We start from the raw sequence: 13,642 nt of genomic DNA, 5'->3' as shown, positions 1-13,642 counted from the left end.
AAAGTATCATGCCTTAAAACCGTGTTTATATACTGATTGTTGAAAAAAGGGCAATAAATAGACATGTACAGTGGACCCCCGTGTTACAAGGTCCTTGATTTACGAAATTTTCATGTTGCGATGTGGAATATTGAGTTTTTTCATCCCCTCTTTATGAAAGGTTCCCCGTTATCAGAACCAAACAACTGTCATGACCCTAGGGGCTTGGCTATATTTGTGTTTTGCTTCCATTTGTTGGCGTTTTTAGGTAATTGTACTTATTTACTATTGCCGTCTAACTGCTTCCATGCAACGCGTGACTACAATAGTGGTCTGCTATTGGTCGCCACTCCTCATGGATATGGTAGTCTGCTATTGGTTGGCCTCACTTGTTTCAAAATGGCGGAAAGGTTAAAGCTTTGTTCGATTGTGAGTGGTTACAAAACCATATTTATAGTGCATTTTACAGCTTAATTCAAAGTTGAAAGGGTTAGCCATGGGTCCCAAGATTGCTAGTGATGTTAGAGAGAAGTAAGAAGATGATTTATATGGAAACGATGCTGGAGATAACCCTTATTAGGGAATATGGACATAAAAAGCGGCACTCAAAGGTAAATAAATCCTTTCTATTAAATTCTACTTTTATTTATGATGTTTTCTGATTCTATGCATGTATATATATATATATATATATATATATATATATATATATATATATATATATATGTCTATACCATTTTGGTACCAATATTTATTATGTACTTACAATATTGATGTTTTTACCTGGGGTTCTAAAGGCATTAACTATTTAACATAGGTCTGGATTGCCCGTCATACGACCAATTTGTTTTACGACCCCAACCGCGGAATGGATTAATTTTGTAACACGGGGGCCCACTGTATGACCAAACATGATGAAAAATCGTGATATCAATATAATCGTGATTATTATTTCGACCATAATCGGCAGTCGACAATCATAACACAAATAATCTAACACTTACTTCTAAACATTACTTTTAAATTTTGGTCGGTGATGTTGTGTACAGTATGAGTTTTGTATTTTGAAACCATAATTAAAAAATGGAGCAACTACAAATAAATCTGTTCAGATCACATGTATTATTAATCACTTAAAGTTTTTATAAGTAATCTTATTTAAAGTCACAGCGGCAAATGCAAAACAAAAAATGAGGCAAATGGTTTACATTAATGTGAAGGCTATTTTGGACCATTAATGACCATTAACAAGTTAACCACTCTAGTCAGCATTTTAGCAGTCATAAGCAATGACAATACAATAAATGCGCATAATTTATGACTCATAAGCAATGACAATAAAATAAGCAATGAATGAAATGAATCCAGCCAGGTTCAATCCACGTACTTAACACACTGACGTACCGTCTGTCTGCAGTTTCATCTATGAAAAAATTAACCGCGCGTGAACATGGGACAATACTGACCCTACGTGGACAACAAGGATATTACAGCAGTACCCCCATACGTGCACCTTAATGCGAATCGTATATTTAGAGTGATCCGTGTCAACATGTTTTGATTATAAACATTTCAATAATGTGAACAAATGTATGTCTACGTATTTTAAATTCAAACAATTAAACAATGAGAAACAAAACGCGGGTTAAGATGTCACAATACTGACCCTACGTGGACTGTAACAGAAATCCTCCCATGCGTGCACATCAGAGCAACATCATTTATTTGGTTTGAACAATTATATAGTGAAATAAACAGATATTTTGACACAAACAAATTACACCGAAATATTAAAATATTAGGATTATTTTCAAGCTCCAGTAGAGCTTGTTGATGAGCTAATGGTTTAAATCAGGTGTGTTAGGGAGAGAAAACCGGAAAACATGCAGGACACCGGCCTTTGAAGTTGCCCACCCCTGCCCTATGGCTTTAAATTTGGAAATGAATGTCCCAGCAATTTTCCGGGTTTGTCCAACTGGCGAATTACTTGGCATCGTTGCTTCAAAGTTGAAAAAAACAAAAACATACATACATACGTTCCAACATACATTTGAACTTCATAATCTTTATCCTGCCCATCTGTAACAAATCCTCTCTAACCAAATTAACTTCCTGCATTCATTCTTGAAAACTCAGTACAGTAGTTACAATGCGATTTAACGGCCATCAGATGACAGCATTGATTTTTTTTTTTTTTTTAGTCAGTCATGACCAAAGTCCACTCAATGAGCTCATTAACTTGTTAAGTGAAAGCACATGTGGCTAAAACCACTGTGGTAGGGTTTTTACTATTTGGACCTGATTTTCCCATCTCTATTATAGGCTCTTGGATATTAAATCTCCAATGTGCCAAACGTAAGTCATATGCTTACATTACACTGTAGAAAGTACCAGTACTTATATATCATGTTACCTTTAAAAGAGGCCGCTCAACCTGTGAAAAAAATATGTAGGAAATCACTGGCTGACCTGCATGAGGAATTCTGACATCGGTTTTGTGATTTTTGGAAATATTGACAGAGAACTCTCGTATGACTGGTGTAATGGTCCTTCTCACAAGACCTGGATATGATGCCACAAAAGTTGTGGTTTGAACCGATAGATCTCCAATGTGACATTCTTGTGTTCAAGAACAAATTCAACTCCCTGGAACTGGATGAGTTTTGGGCTTCGTTAAGTGCACGCAAAAATTCAAACACATAGAGGATGCTCGACAGCCATAATGCGTGAGAATAGACAATGAGTTCGCTGAACACCGACAAAGCACCCCACAGATTGCAGATGAGTGACGAATACATTAGATCTGTTCTGCGAATTGCCACAACATGAATTGCACAGGCTGAAATGAGAGATGGGCAACGCTCTTCTCATTAGAAAGTATGTGAATAATTTCATGCTTTTGCGTACGGTTAATAATGCAGTTTTTTTTTAATTTATCATACCTTGTTGCTGACCCAACTCTGCTGTAAAGTTTGAAAAGTCATTGTGTTCCCCGAAGCAAAAGGTGGAACCCCTGGTCTCTAGTTTCGGAGAAAACGAAAGTGAAAGTCAAGTTGCCGACCCACCCTTTCGATTTTACTTGATAGCCTCAGATTTGTCCACATCGACGAAAGAGTGGAGAAGACGTGTCTTCTCCCGAATCGGGTAAGAGCTAAAACGAGATTAGATGCAATTTAATTTTGAAGTGTCTACTTTTGCAACATTGTTCCGCGTCGATGCTTCTCAAACGTGTGTACAATTTGCCGATTAAATAATGCGGTCAAACCGTCCCATCATCGAAGGGTAAACCAAATGAGCCGCACCTCAGATTTTATTTACTCGGCATTACGGTAAAAGGCCGTCAACTAGATGCGCTCGTCACTTTCAAAGTAAAAGATATCCGCTTTGCATACATGGAGGTGAAAACGTCGGGTTAAAATGACCTTTAACGAATGTGTCTGTTGTAACGCAACATATCAATTTATGGGAGGAAAAAAAACAAAAACGTCAACAATAATTTCAATCTTGGGACGAAATAAATTAGAGTTTCAGATCATTACTTTTATTTGTTGTTTTATAATTAAAAAGGATCCCAATGGCAACGCAACATGGAGAAGCCTTACTGAGTTCAGGTCTCCCAAAAATGCTCTCTCCTCACAATTTGGTCTTAAAATTAAAATAAATAAATAAATAAAAACAAAAAAGAAGTTCCCTAAAACATCAATACTTCACTGTCATGGGACCTGATTTTATTTATTTTCTTTAGTTATCGTAATACCAAACTTGTGGCTCATTTTAAAATGAGTGACCCTTGAAAATGACAGGGGTCACTCATTTTGAAATGCCACATCAGATTTTGATGAGACACAATTGGTAGACCCCTGGGCTGCTTTAGTATCCCCCAGACGAGGTGTGATAAGTTAAGGATTTTCTTTTAATGACTTTTTTAAAATATGTGATATATTGACAAGTGTGTAATGTGGCCTATTCAGGGGTCTCTCATTTTAAAATACCACATCAGATTTTGATGAGACCCGATTGGGGGACCCTTGAGGAGCTCTATTATCCCCCATACAAGGTGTCATATTACGATAGCTAAAGAAGTTTTTTTTCATGATTATTTTTTAAATATGTGATATATTGACAGTGTAATCTGTCTTTTTCAAGGGTCACTTATTTTAAAATGCCACATACGATTTGGATGGGACCCCATTGGGCGACGCCTGGGGTTCTCTAGTGTCCCCCAGGACAGGTCTGGTGTAACGATAGCTAAAGATTTTTTTTAATATATATTTTTTTTAAAATATGTGATATTTTGACAGTGTAATGTGTCATTTTCAGTAGTCTCTCATTTGAAATGCCACATCAGATTTTGATGAGACACTATTGGGGGACCCCTGGGGTTCTCCAGTGTCCCCAAGGACAGGTGTGGTATTACGATAGCGAAAGATTTTTTTTTTAATGATTTTTTAAAATATGTGACATGTTGACAGTGTAATGTGTCATTTTCAGTGGTTACTTATTTTGAAAGGCCACGTTTGTTGGGCTCCAGTTTTGGGGACCTCTGGGGTTGTGTAGTGTCTTCCAAGACTTGTTTGGTATTATGATAGCTAAAGAAAATATGTAAAATCAGGTCCCATGACAGTGAAGTATTGATGTTTTAGGGAACTTAATTTTTTATTTTTTTTTATTTTTTTACTTTCAAGACCAGATTGTGAGGAGACAGCATTTCCTGAGAGACCTGTACTTAGTAAGGCTTCTCCAGGATTCGTCTAATGTTGTGATACCATTGGGGTCCTTTTTAATAATAAAAACTAACAAAACAGTTAGTTGAAACTCTTTGATTTATTTCGTCGTAAGATTGAAATTATTGTTGACGTGTTTTTCATAAGTCGATATGTTGCGTTACAACAAGCCACATTAATTAAATTCATTTTTAACCCGACGTTTTCACGTCCATGTTGGCAAAGCGGATATCTTTTACTTTGAAAGCTTTTCACGAGCGCCTCTCGTTGACTGCCCTTTACCGTACTGCCGAGTAAATAAGCTGTGAGGTCTGGCTAGTTTGACTTTGTTTTCACTAGTGGGACCGCTTGACCGCAGTGATTAACCTGGTCAGGGGAAGCACACGTAGGATTGGCTAAAGTTTAAGCGGAACTCGTGAATATTGTTATTTTCTTTCTACTTGAGGTATTTCAAAAATAAATTGCAAGGGTTTCCACTTCCTGGGCCTGGCTTTTTTTGAAATCCTATCTTCGAGCCTGTTTGTTGAGTTGTGTGCTCTTACTGCACTGTTACTAAATGTTTGGAGGAGTTGTGTTTAAAATGTGAGATGTTCATTTTCCCAGAATGTCAGAATCGCATCATTGTCGTGAAACTATTGCTACGTGGGGACACTTTACGTCAGAAATGCTTTTTTTAAACCGCCAGTTTATAACTGCAGTTTAAAAGAAAAGCGCGAAAAATCCGACAAGTGGAGTCGGATTGCACTTGTAGCACATCAATTGTGTCAATAATTATAGCGACACCCCCCCCCCCCCGCCCCCCCCCCCCCCCCCCCCCCACACACACACACACACACACCCCTAGCGTTTTAAACGGTATTTGTCCAGTGAAATCAGTTTTAATGAAGTCTACTGGTGGCCCATGCCTGAAATTGAGCAAAAGGTCAGCTGTTTTAATTTAAAGGAGTACATGGTGCTATAGCATGCTGTCAACTTTGATCATTTTACACATTCACCTTGACAAATACGGTTGTGTATGTTTATTCATCCCAGCTTGCAATATATTTTTATATTACTGTCCCTGAAAGGTGTGGAGATGCGGTGTGTCAGTTGTGGCTATAATCGTTTGAAAAAGACAGATAAGTTCTGCAGCTCATGTGGCATCAAGTTGTCGGTGCAGTCTGCCAACGACCAAGGTAAGGCTTTATTTTTTGTCTTTTCATCAACAAGTTTATGTCTCCAGTATTTGCCACATAAAAATTGGTTCATCAATTGGGAAGAGTCATTCAGCAACTTGTTGATGAATTGCTGACTCATGTGTGAAAATGCAATGAATGCTTGACTCTTCTTATGGTCCCAACCTCCTATCTCATACTAATAATAACAGTCGTTTCCCCATCACTCCGACTTTCATTGATATTTTGAAATCACCTCCGATGGAACTAACAGGAACCTAACTATGCAACAGCTCTTAACCCGGTGGCTTTTTGAAAAAACAAAACAAAACAAAACAAAACCAAAAAAACATACAAATTAAATAAACTCTCTGTTTTAGTTTAACTGTGTAGTGTTTATTGGTCTACTAATTAGAGTAGGTCAATTGTGGTGTAGTCATTGTATGGCCTTGTTGTGTCTTTAAGTTTATTCTACATTTTTTGCCACTTGTTTTGGCCTGGGCTGAGTTAAAGCGTTGACTTTGGGGGATTAAAGTTTACAAATTGTAAAGGAAAAGTGTTAATTCAGTTCCATTTACTTCCTGCGACAGCTAAATATGCTAACATGGCAACCAAACCTAAGAGGAGACTCACCGACACAGAGACAGAGCTTCACTTTTAAAAAAACATTGCTTTATGGCTCATTGGACAAACAAATACCAAATTCAAAGACCGTATTAGTTGTACATCTTTGGGGTATCATCTCAGGTCAAAACAAGCCAAGATCATGTTACCTCCATGGGGCCTAAACTTCAAGTTAAAACTTTTGTATGGGAACTTGACAAAAAAAAAAAAAAATGCTGATTTTATGTTAACGCCAAGATTTTACGCAAGTAAATATCTTTTACAAGCATTGTAGAAAATAGTTGTACAGTGATGTGATTAATCTTGATTAATCATGTAACATTTGGAGATCAATTAGTAAAAATAAAAGTAAAAACTTGTAGATATTTTTTTTTTCATGCCAATACCAGTAGAAGTAATTAACTCAGTACTCTAGTACCATTTCATACACAAAATATCCCAGGAAAAAACACACACACCCTAATTTTACAGAAAGACCAACCTAGACCAACAAAAAGACCAACCTCGACCAACAGAGGATAAAAGTTCATTTGTTTAACTCGCAATTTCTAGTTTGTGATCGCATAACTGCCCAGGAAAACAGCTGCTATGAATACTAGGCTACTACTTGTGTGCGTGTGTTTGTATACATTTTTGCACGTTGTGGGTTTAAATCCAAATGTTGTCTTCTTTGATCTGCATGAAGGAAATCAACGAAACGTCCTGGCAGCAGGTTGGATGGCACTGAAACACAAAAAATATGTATACAACAAAAAGTTTAATAAAAAGGTGAGCATTATTTTCTGTTCTTCTCTGTAAAAACTGGGTGCAACTCCAGATTGATATGTAGTTGGTAATCACTGTCATTATATCACCTAAAAGATGTTGCACATAAGTTTAGACTAGGTCAAATCAACTTGAGCGAGCGTCTTTGTGCATGGTCCGTGTGACAAGTGTGACACACGCCAAATCAACTTTTTGAGGGTGTGTGAGGCGAATATGGAAAACAAAATGCTAATACAGATAGAGTTGATTTATTTATTTTTTTATGCGTTGTATACATTTCCTGTGCTCGGAGTAGGTGAGAGCGGTGCACAATTGCATAGATGCGCAACTTTGACACAACAATTCAGCATCAGCATGTCTTAAAATGTTCAACCTTAAGTAAAGAGCTGGCTAGAGTTTATAGAATACAATTTTAAAACCACAGAAAATTTTGCTTATCTCTGTTTCCAACCAAATTTTCAAATGAAAATAAAAGTGTTCTAGGGATCAATGGAATTTCATCTCTATTTATCAGAAAATGTATTACATTGATTGATTTCATATTAAGTTAACTGAAAATTTTGAATAAATAGTTCCCTGAAATCAACAGTTGGTCAACATTGGTCTATCTCTCCTCTTTACGCACCCCACACAACAATCACATACCGAAAAAGAAAACGGTGGACTATGTAACTAACATTTTCACATGATGTCTTTATGTGCAGACAAAAAAGAGGGTCCGTCAGAAAACGACTACAGGGCAGTCCTCCTCAATAGAGGTCCGCTCTGGTTCCTTCGATGAGACTAATAATAAGGCTGAAGTCACATCCGATACGCAGGACGAAGACGAAAATGAGCACAATGCACAAAAATCAGATCAAGATTCAGCAATTACGACTCAGGATTTCAGCTCCAATGACAGCACCGGTTTGGACGCCAACTCAGTAGAGCATATGGAGTCCAAGGCCGGCAACAAAAAATTTGAAGAGCCAATGGACCAAAATGTACATGCTCATGTTTTATTTAATTCATGAAACATTTAATTATTTAATGACACTATTATTTAATTATTGAATGGTACATTTATTTATTGAATTTTGGCCTTTTCGGTCCTCCATATACTATGGCTATTGCATTAGTTTATATTTTAGTGTGGTTTTTCTGAGGTTAGATGCTGTTGATTCTTCTTTGGCAGTGCATGTCATTTGAAGCAGATTAAAAAAATATTCATAAAGCCGATTTTGAGGAATTTTTATCTTTTCTGAATCGCAAGAAATGAGAATTTTGATTCTTTTGTTACTTTTTATTTTTGGACACACCTCTAATATTTTCACCGTATGCTCGCAGGTATTTGTTCCAGACACGGGTTCCAGCGTGGACCCAGAAGATGCAGTGGAAGACATGGGGGTCTCGGGGTCTGATGGGGACTGTTATGCGCAACATACTAGGCCATCTCGAGCAACAGCCATGAGGTTTGTTTCTTTCAACTGGATTTCCATTGAAAACGTTCACCATGCAAATAACAACAATATGTTTTTCCCTCTTTGGAATTGCACTTCAAGCAGGACGAGTTACATACCTTCCCAAAACAGACTCACTATACATTTCCATGCCATTCTCTCAAAGGATTCCAAATTTGACCCCTCTCAAGATAGCATCTACATCATGCCTGGACCTCCTTTAGCGTCACAGGCCTTCGCTGTGCAGCTTTTTGTGACCAGGTAATTTTTTTACATGTGCTGTAGCAGACTGAGCATTTTTTATGGATTTTAAAATTTGAGGGATACTTTTTTTTTCCAGATCAATACCATTATTACTCGGCTCTTGAATAATCTTTAATACAGATTCCAAGTACCGATACAAGTATTTTTGATACACACAATCTCCCCAGTTGAAAAATGACGGATTGTTTTAAATCGAGTTAGACTGATTCCAATATAGCATTCTGCTGATAAGTAACACTCATAAACTTTTCCACCTTTATCAAATATTTGCTTAACCCTCCTGAATGATGAAACATCAACAGCGAGTGCTTTTTGTCATGGTGTGAGGGGTCTGTATCGCTATTACTGGCAGTAAGCAACTTCAATAAGGTTGGCAAGCACCCTGCCACATAAAAAAAAACACTGCCCTCGTTCTTTTCCTAGCGGACTATCGCGGTTTGTCCTTCACATAGCCACTGATAACAGAATTGTATTGCAGGCCACTGAGATCTCAGACTTTCACGATGCTCTTTGTTGGTCCCTTGGGAAATGTAGTCTTGTGACATTTATCCATATGTCATCGCCATAAAATGAAAGTTCTCAATTGTTACTTGAAATTAATTTTTCCTTTGTCTAATTTGTACTGACTAATTTGAATTTGTAAAACTGCTCCAAGCTCTTATGGATGTCTTGAAATAAGGTCAGGTATTGCTATCGATAATATATTATTTCTAAAAGTTCTTTCATGCGGTTTCTTTTCTTGATGTTATAAAACAAAGATGGTCAAATTTGAATTTGCTTTCTAGATCCATCCATCCTTTATCTATTGCCGTTCATCCTCACAAGGGTCGGTGGCTTGCTGGTGCCTGAACTGGTTGCCAGCCAATTGCAGTGCTTTCAAAATGATATTTCTCATTAGGATCAATTATAATATTGTTAAATTGCTTTTACCGGGTCACAATGATGATGTATTCATAAGTATGTCTCCAACTATCCAAAGTTTAGGTTTCTAATCACGGCTTAGTGCTTTGTTTGTGCTTTCTTGGTTAACTTCTATCATTGCATTGTAGCACTTAAAAAAAAAAAAAAGATATAAAATAGCAGTGAAGGAACTCACACGTTGCTATATAAATAGTACTGGAGCAATAGTCATGACAAAATGTGATGTTTTGATAGTCAAGATGGGCTGGAGAGGTGCAGAATGCTCATACATTTTTACTGCAAACCTTTGCTATTTTATTCACTGATACATGTGAAATTTTAAATATGATCAAGCATTTTTGTAGAAGAGTGAGAGCTCATATATGTTCAAAAGTATTGGTAAATCCTCCGCCTTGTTTAACGTTTGTTTTTTTTTTTTTTTTTTTTTCTAATCAGGGATCTTGAAGAGTATGGGTTTCTGGTCGAAGGCAATGTAGACACAAACAAAACAAATATCGTGTCTCAGTCAATACCTTACAAATATGTTGTCTATAAGGCCTCAAACAAAAAGAATGACTTACGCTACAAACAATATTATGATCAATCCCAAACCAACAGATGCTTGCTTGTTAAAACTCACCTCCTCAATGAAGAAGGTATGACTAACTACATCAATAACTCACACATCTTAGGTCACTTACTCACACATCTTATGTAGACAGGTATGCTCATTTGTGTTTTCCTTTTTTTTTTTTAAATAGGGGACTGGCATCAATATGATGACTTTGTATGTGTGCAGCCACCAAAGAGCAAATCGATCCATCTGCCGTGGAATCAAGAGAGGAAAGAACCAAGTCGAGAAATTGCAGGAAAAATATTGCTGGACACAATATTTGCGCGTCTCAGAAGCTGGACTGACGCCAATTTGAAACTTTTTCTGAAGCAGCTGAATCAGTTCTGTGATGTTTATGCTAATCCATCTACTCATAAGAAATGGTTGTCCTTCAACCATAGCGAGAACAATGTAAGTTCCGCCCATGGTGTAGCCAGTCTGTTCTGGTATAGCCAATTACTCCTAAAGCACTTTGCATTTTCCAGATGGGAACGATGATGAAGGAGTTCATGTTGATAGGCTTACTTGGGGATGGGGATGCTGAGCAAGTCTACATTGAAGATCCTCTGCGAGCGGCTGTTATCATGCTCTATGTCTGCGAAAAGTACCATATCAAATTGGACACTGAACTCCAAATCCGCCTTTGCACTGCGCTGTGTTTACCAAAACTAGACAAAAGTGGCTTCCTCCAGTACTGGCAAGATTTTTCACATGAATTTGTTGTCCTTCCAAGGTAAGTATAGTATATGGTGGAGAGGTCAGCAACTTTGAATAGTCAGACCTACTGTATTTTGAGTGACTGCCTCCCATTGAAAAAACGCTGGGAGCTACAAAACCTTTGTGAGATATTAGTGTCGATAAATATAAGAAATAAATTCTAACATTTCTTTTCAAGTTATCCTCTTAGTCATGAAAATAAAGTCAAACTAAAATGATCCACCCGCAGCCACCAAAATGCAAAAGAAAAATGCCATCTTTTGTCATCATTTTACTGCATATGGCTCGATGGAGTTTTATTTATAATACATGCCTTTTTTTGCCCCATCCTATTTATTCTTTTCCGCTATTTTCATTTAGTTTTTTAATTTTTCTTTTAAGAAACGTGCATAGCTAAATACAACGATACAATGCATATTTAACAAATGCATTTGTTAACAGTACATATCAAACATAAACGTAGCTAAGGTCTAGAGGTAATCCTGTTGTAGCAATTCTCAGAACAGGTCTGAGGTGTTCATCACTCCATAACACTCATAACACCCAAAGCCAATCTGTGTCATTCAGCTCTGGAAAATTGTCAGTATTTTCAAGTAGCTTCAAAAATGAAATGATGTGCTGTTTGAGCTCCCAAACATGTTGACATACTTCTCCTTAACATTAGAATGGTACAGTAATTCCGTGTGATCAGCGTTAGTTTCTTGGAGGAAAAGAATAAACTGGTGATGGCGAACTTCCCTTGGTCGATTAAAGTTAACAGGTTTGGCAACGTGGTCAACCTGCAACATGGTTTTACACAGTGCTTTCTGGCGAATTATGCAGTGTCAGTGTTTTCCTGTCAGATTTGGTGATCCATCTGTGGTAACGTTAACGAGCATAGTCCAAGTTAACTTGTGCCTCTGTATGACTTTTGATACACTGTTAAATGAGTCCCCTTTTTTTCCTTTCAGGGATTCCATATCCAAAAAGTTCTCCATTATCTCGAAAGGAGCATGTCCTTTATATCAGTCATCGCAATCCCAAACCAACAGATGCTTGCTTGTTAAAACTTTGGATCAAGTGCCTAAGAAAATAATGAAAATGATGCCGCTTTATTGTTTTGCTTGCTAGTTACATTAAGACTTAATGTATACATGTCAATTACTTCAATACGGCAAGTCAGTGACCTGCTGTTTTTTTCACATTTGTCCCCGCTCTCAGGACAAAAAATATTTGAGGTCTCTACCTTGCAGTCTTTGATAAACTCCTCTTCGGGGAAAGGCTTGCTGGCTTTTGTTCGTTTGAAAGCCGGTAAATAACTTGTCTTCTGGTTGCTTCTTGGATGGTAGTTGCTCGAAAAAAGGTGTTTTGCTAAGCCTGCACGCTAGCTACATACCAACCTGACAATGGTAGCTGTACAAGCTTGTGTTGAATAGTTGCTGCCATAATTAGACACCTTGGTGGAAAAATGAAGGCTGCTATTATATTCTTTTAAAACGGCCAAGGTTTCTTGGCCAATATGACATACAGCCTTGGACCGGACTACACAAAAAGAAATATTTATGTGTCCATTCTTTCTTAAACACCCTGTTGCTTTGCAGCATTAACTCGAGGCTGAGCAAAATCATATCACTGCGCCTACTGCAACACCTAGTGTTGGAATGTCTGTCATAACAATTCAAAATGAAATGAATGGAATCATTCAAACCGAACCTTAATTCTGTGCCATCATAGGCGGGCCGGATTAAAAAGACCAACAGGCCGGATCCGGCCCGCTGGCCATAGTTTGTTCATCCGTGGGATAGGGTCTATTGTTCAATCCAGAACCAAACAATTTTTGATTCAAAATGATTTAATTGAATTAAATGATTGATTTAAATGATTTGATAATTCAATTTGATTTAATTAAAAGTGATTTCTGCTTCAATCAAAAATGAAGCTTTGACGATCCCGAAATCGCGTAGTCTGAGCACATGAATTTGGTCCCAGAACGATATATCATTCAGCCCAAGCAGTGGCAGCTAGGATTTACAGTAGGAGTAGGAGGTCTCCGCTCCTAAATAAATGTGGAGGTTCCATTGATATTCTGTATACAGTATGTCTATGACTTACTGTGAAAAGTTTAAAATAGCCTGACACAGACCCTTTAAAAATAAGGTGAGGAATCAGATTAAGGTTTAAAAAATGCTATTCACAGCATGACAACGGTCAAACATAATTATCTGGTTTGTAATGCGTTTTGCGGTTCTATGTTGTAGCCTACCAAGTGCCGTGCTGTCTCTCATCAACACTGTGAACCAAATTGGGAGTGTAGCCTGGATTCTGGCATTACCGCTCTTTCACCTCCTTGAAGGCAGAGCTGCAAGACCCTTTGAGGTGCTCACATCTGAAACTGGTCTACTAGGTCTTGGAACGAACCCTGGCAATGGGAAGGGGAAGTAAGAACACCCTGTTGCTCAGATGCCCACATCTTTAGCTTAGAGC

The 13,642-nt window shown here is 37.6% G+C and overlaps 1 protein-coding gene across 1 annotated transcript in view; it reads left to right on the top strand.

Annotated features, from left to right (window-relative positions):
• The first annotated feature begins 3,106 nt into the window (after nt 1–3,106).
• The window catches only part of LOC148410283 (E3 ubiquitin-protein ligase rnf213-alpha-like), a 42,101-nt gene continuing 31,565 nt past the window's right edge, over nt 3,107–13,642 (top strand). The window contains exons 1-10 of the mRNA XM_088437396.1: nt 3,107–3,123; nt 5,771–5,878; nt 7,167–7,249; nt 7,951–8,229; nt 8,573–8,697; nt 8,818–8,946; nt 10,306–10,505; nt 10,611–10,873; nt 10,948–11,195; nt 13,417–13,596. Coding sequence (XP_088293522.1) covers nt 5,779–5,878; nt 7,167–7,249; nt 7,951–8,229; nt 8,573–8,697; nt 8,818–8,946; nt 10,306–10,505; nt 10,611–10,873; nt 10,948–11,195; nt 13,417–13,596 — 1,607 coding nt within the window. The 5' untranslated portion in view covers nt 3,107–3,123; nt 5,771–5,778. The remainder of the gene's footprint in view (nt 3,124–5,770; nt 5,879–7,166; nt 7,250–7,950; nt 8,230–8,572; nt 8,698–8,817; nt 8,947–10,305; nt 10,506–10,610; nt 10,874–10,947; nt 11,196–13,416; nt 13,597–13,642) is intronic.

The sequence above is a fragment of the Hippichthys cyanospilos genome, chromosome 16 (assembly GCF_059441005.1).
Source record: "Hippichthys cyanospilos isolate Australia breed blue-spotted pipefish chromosome 16, RoL_Hcya_1.0, whole genome shotgun sequence".
Lineage (NCBI taxonomy): Eukaryota > Metazoa > Chordata > Actinopteri > Syngnathiformes > Syngnathidae > Hippichthys > Hippichthys cyanospilos.
Note: the sequence above shows the minus strand (reverse complement) of the source record. Positions and strands in the feature narration are given on the sequence as shown.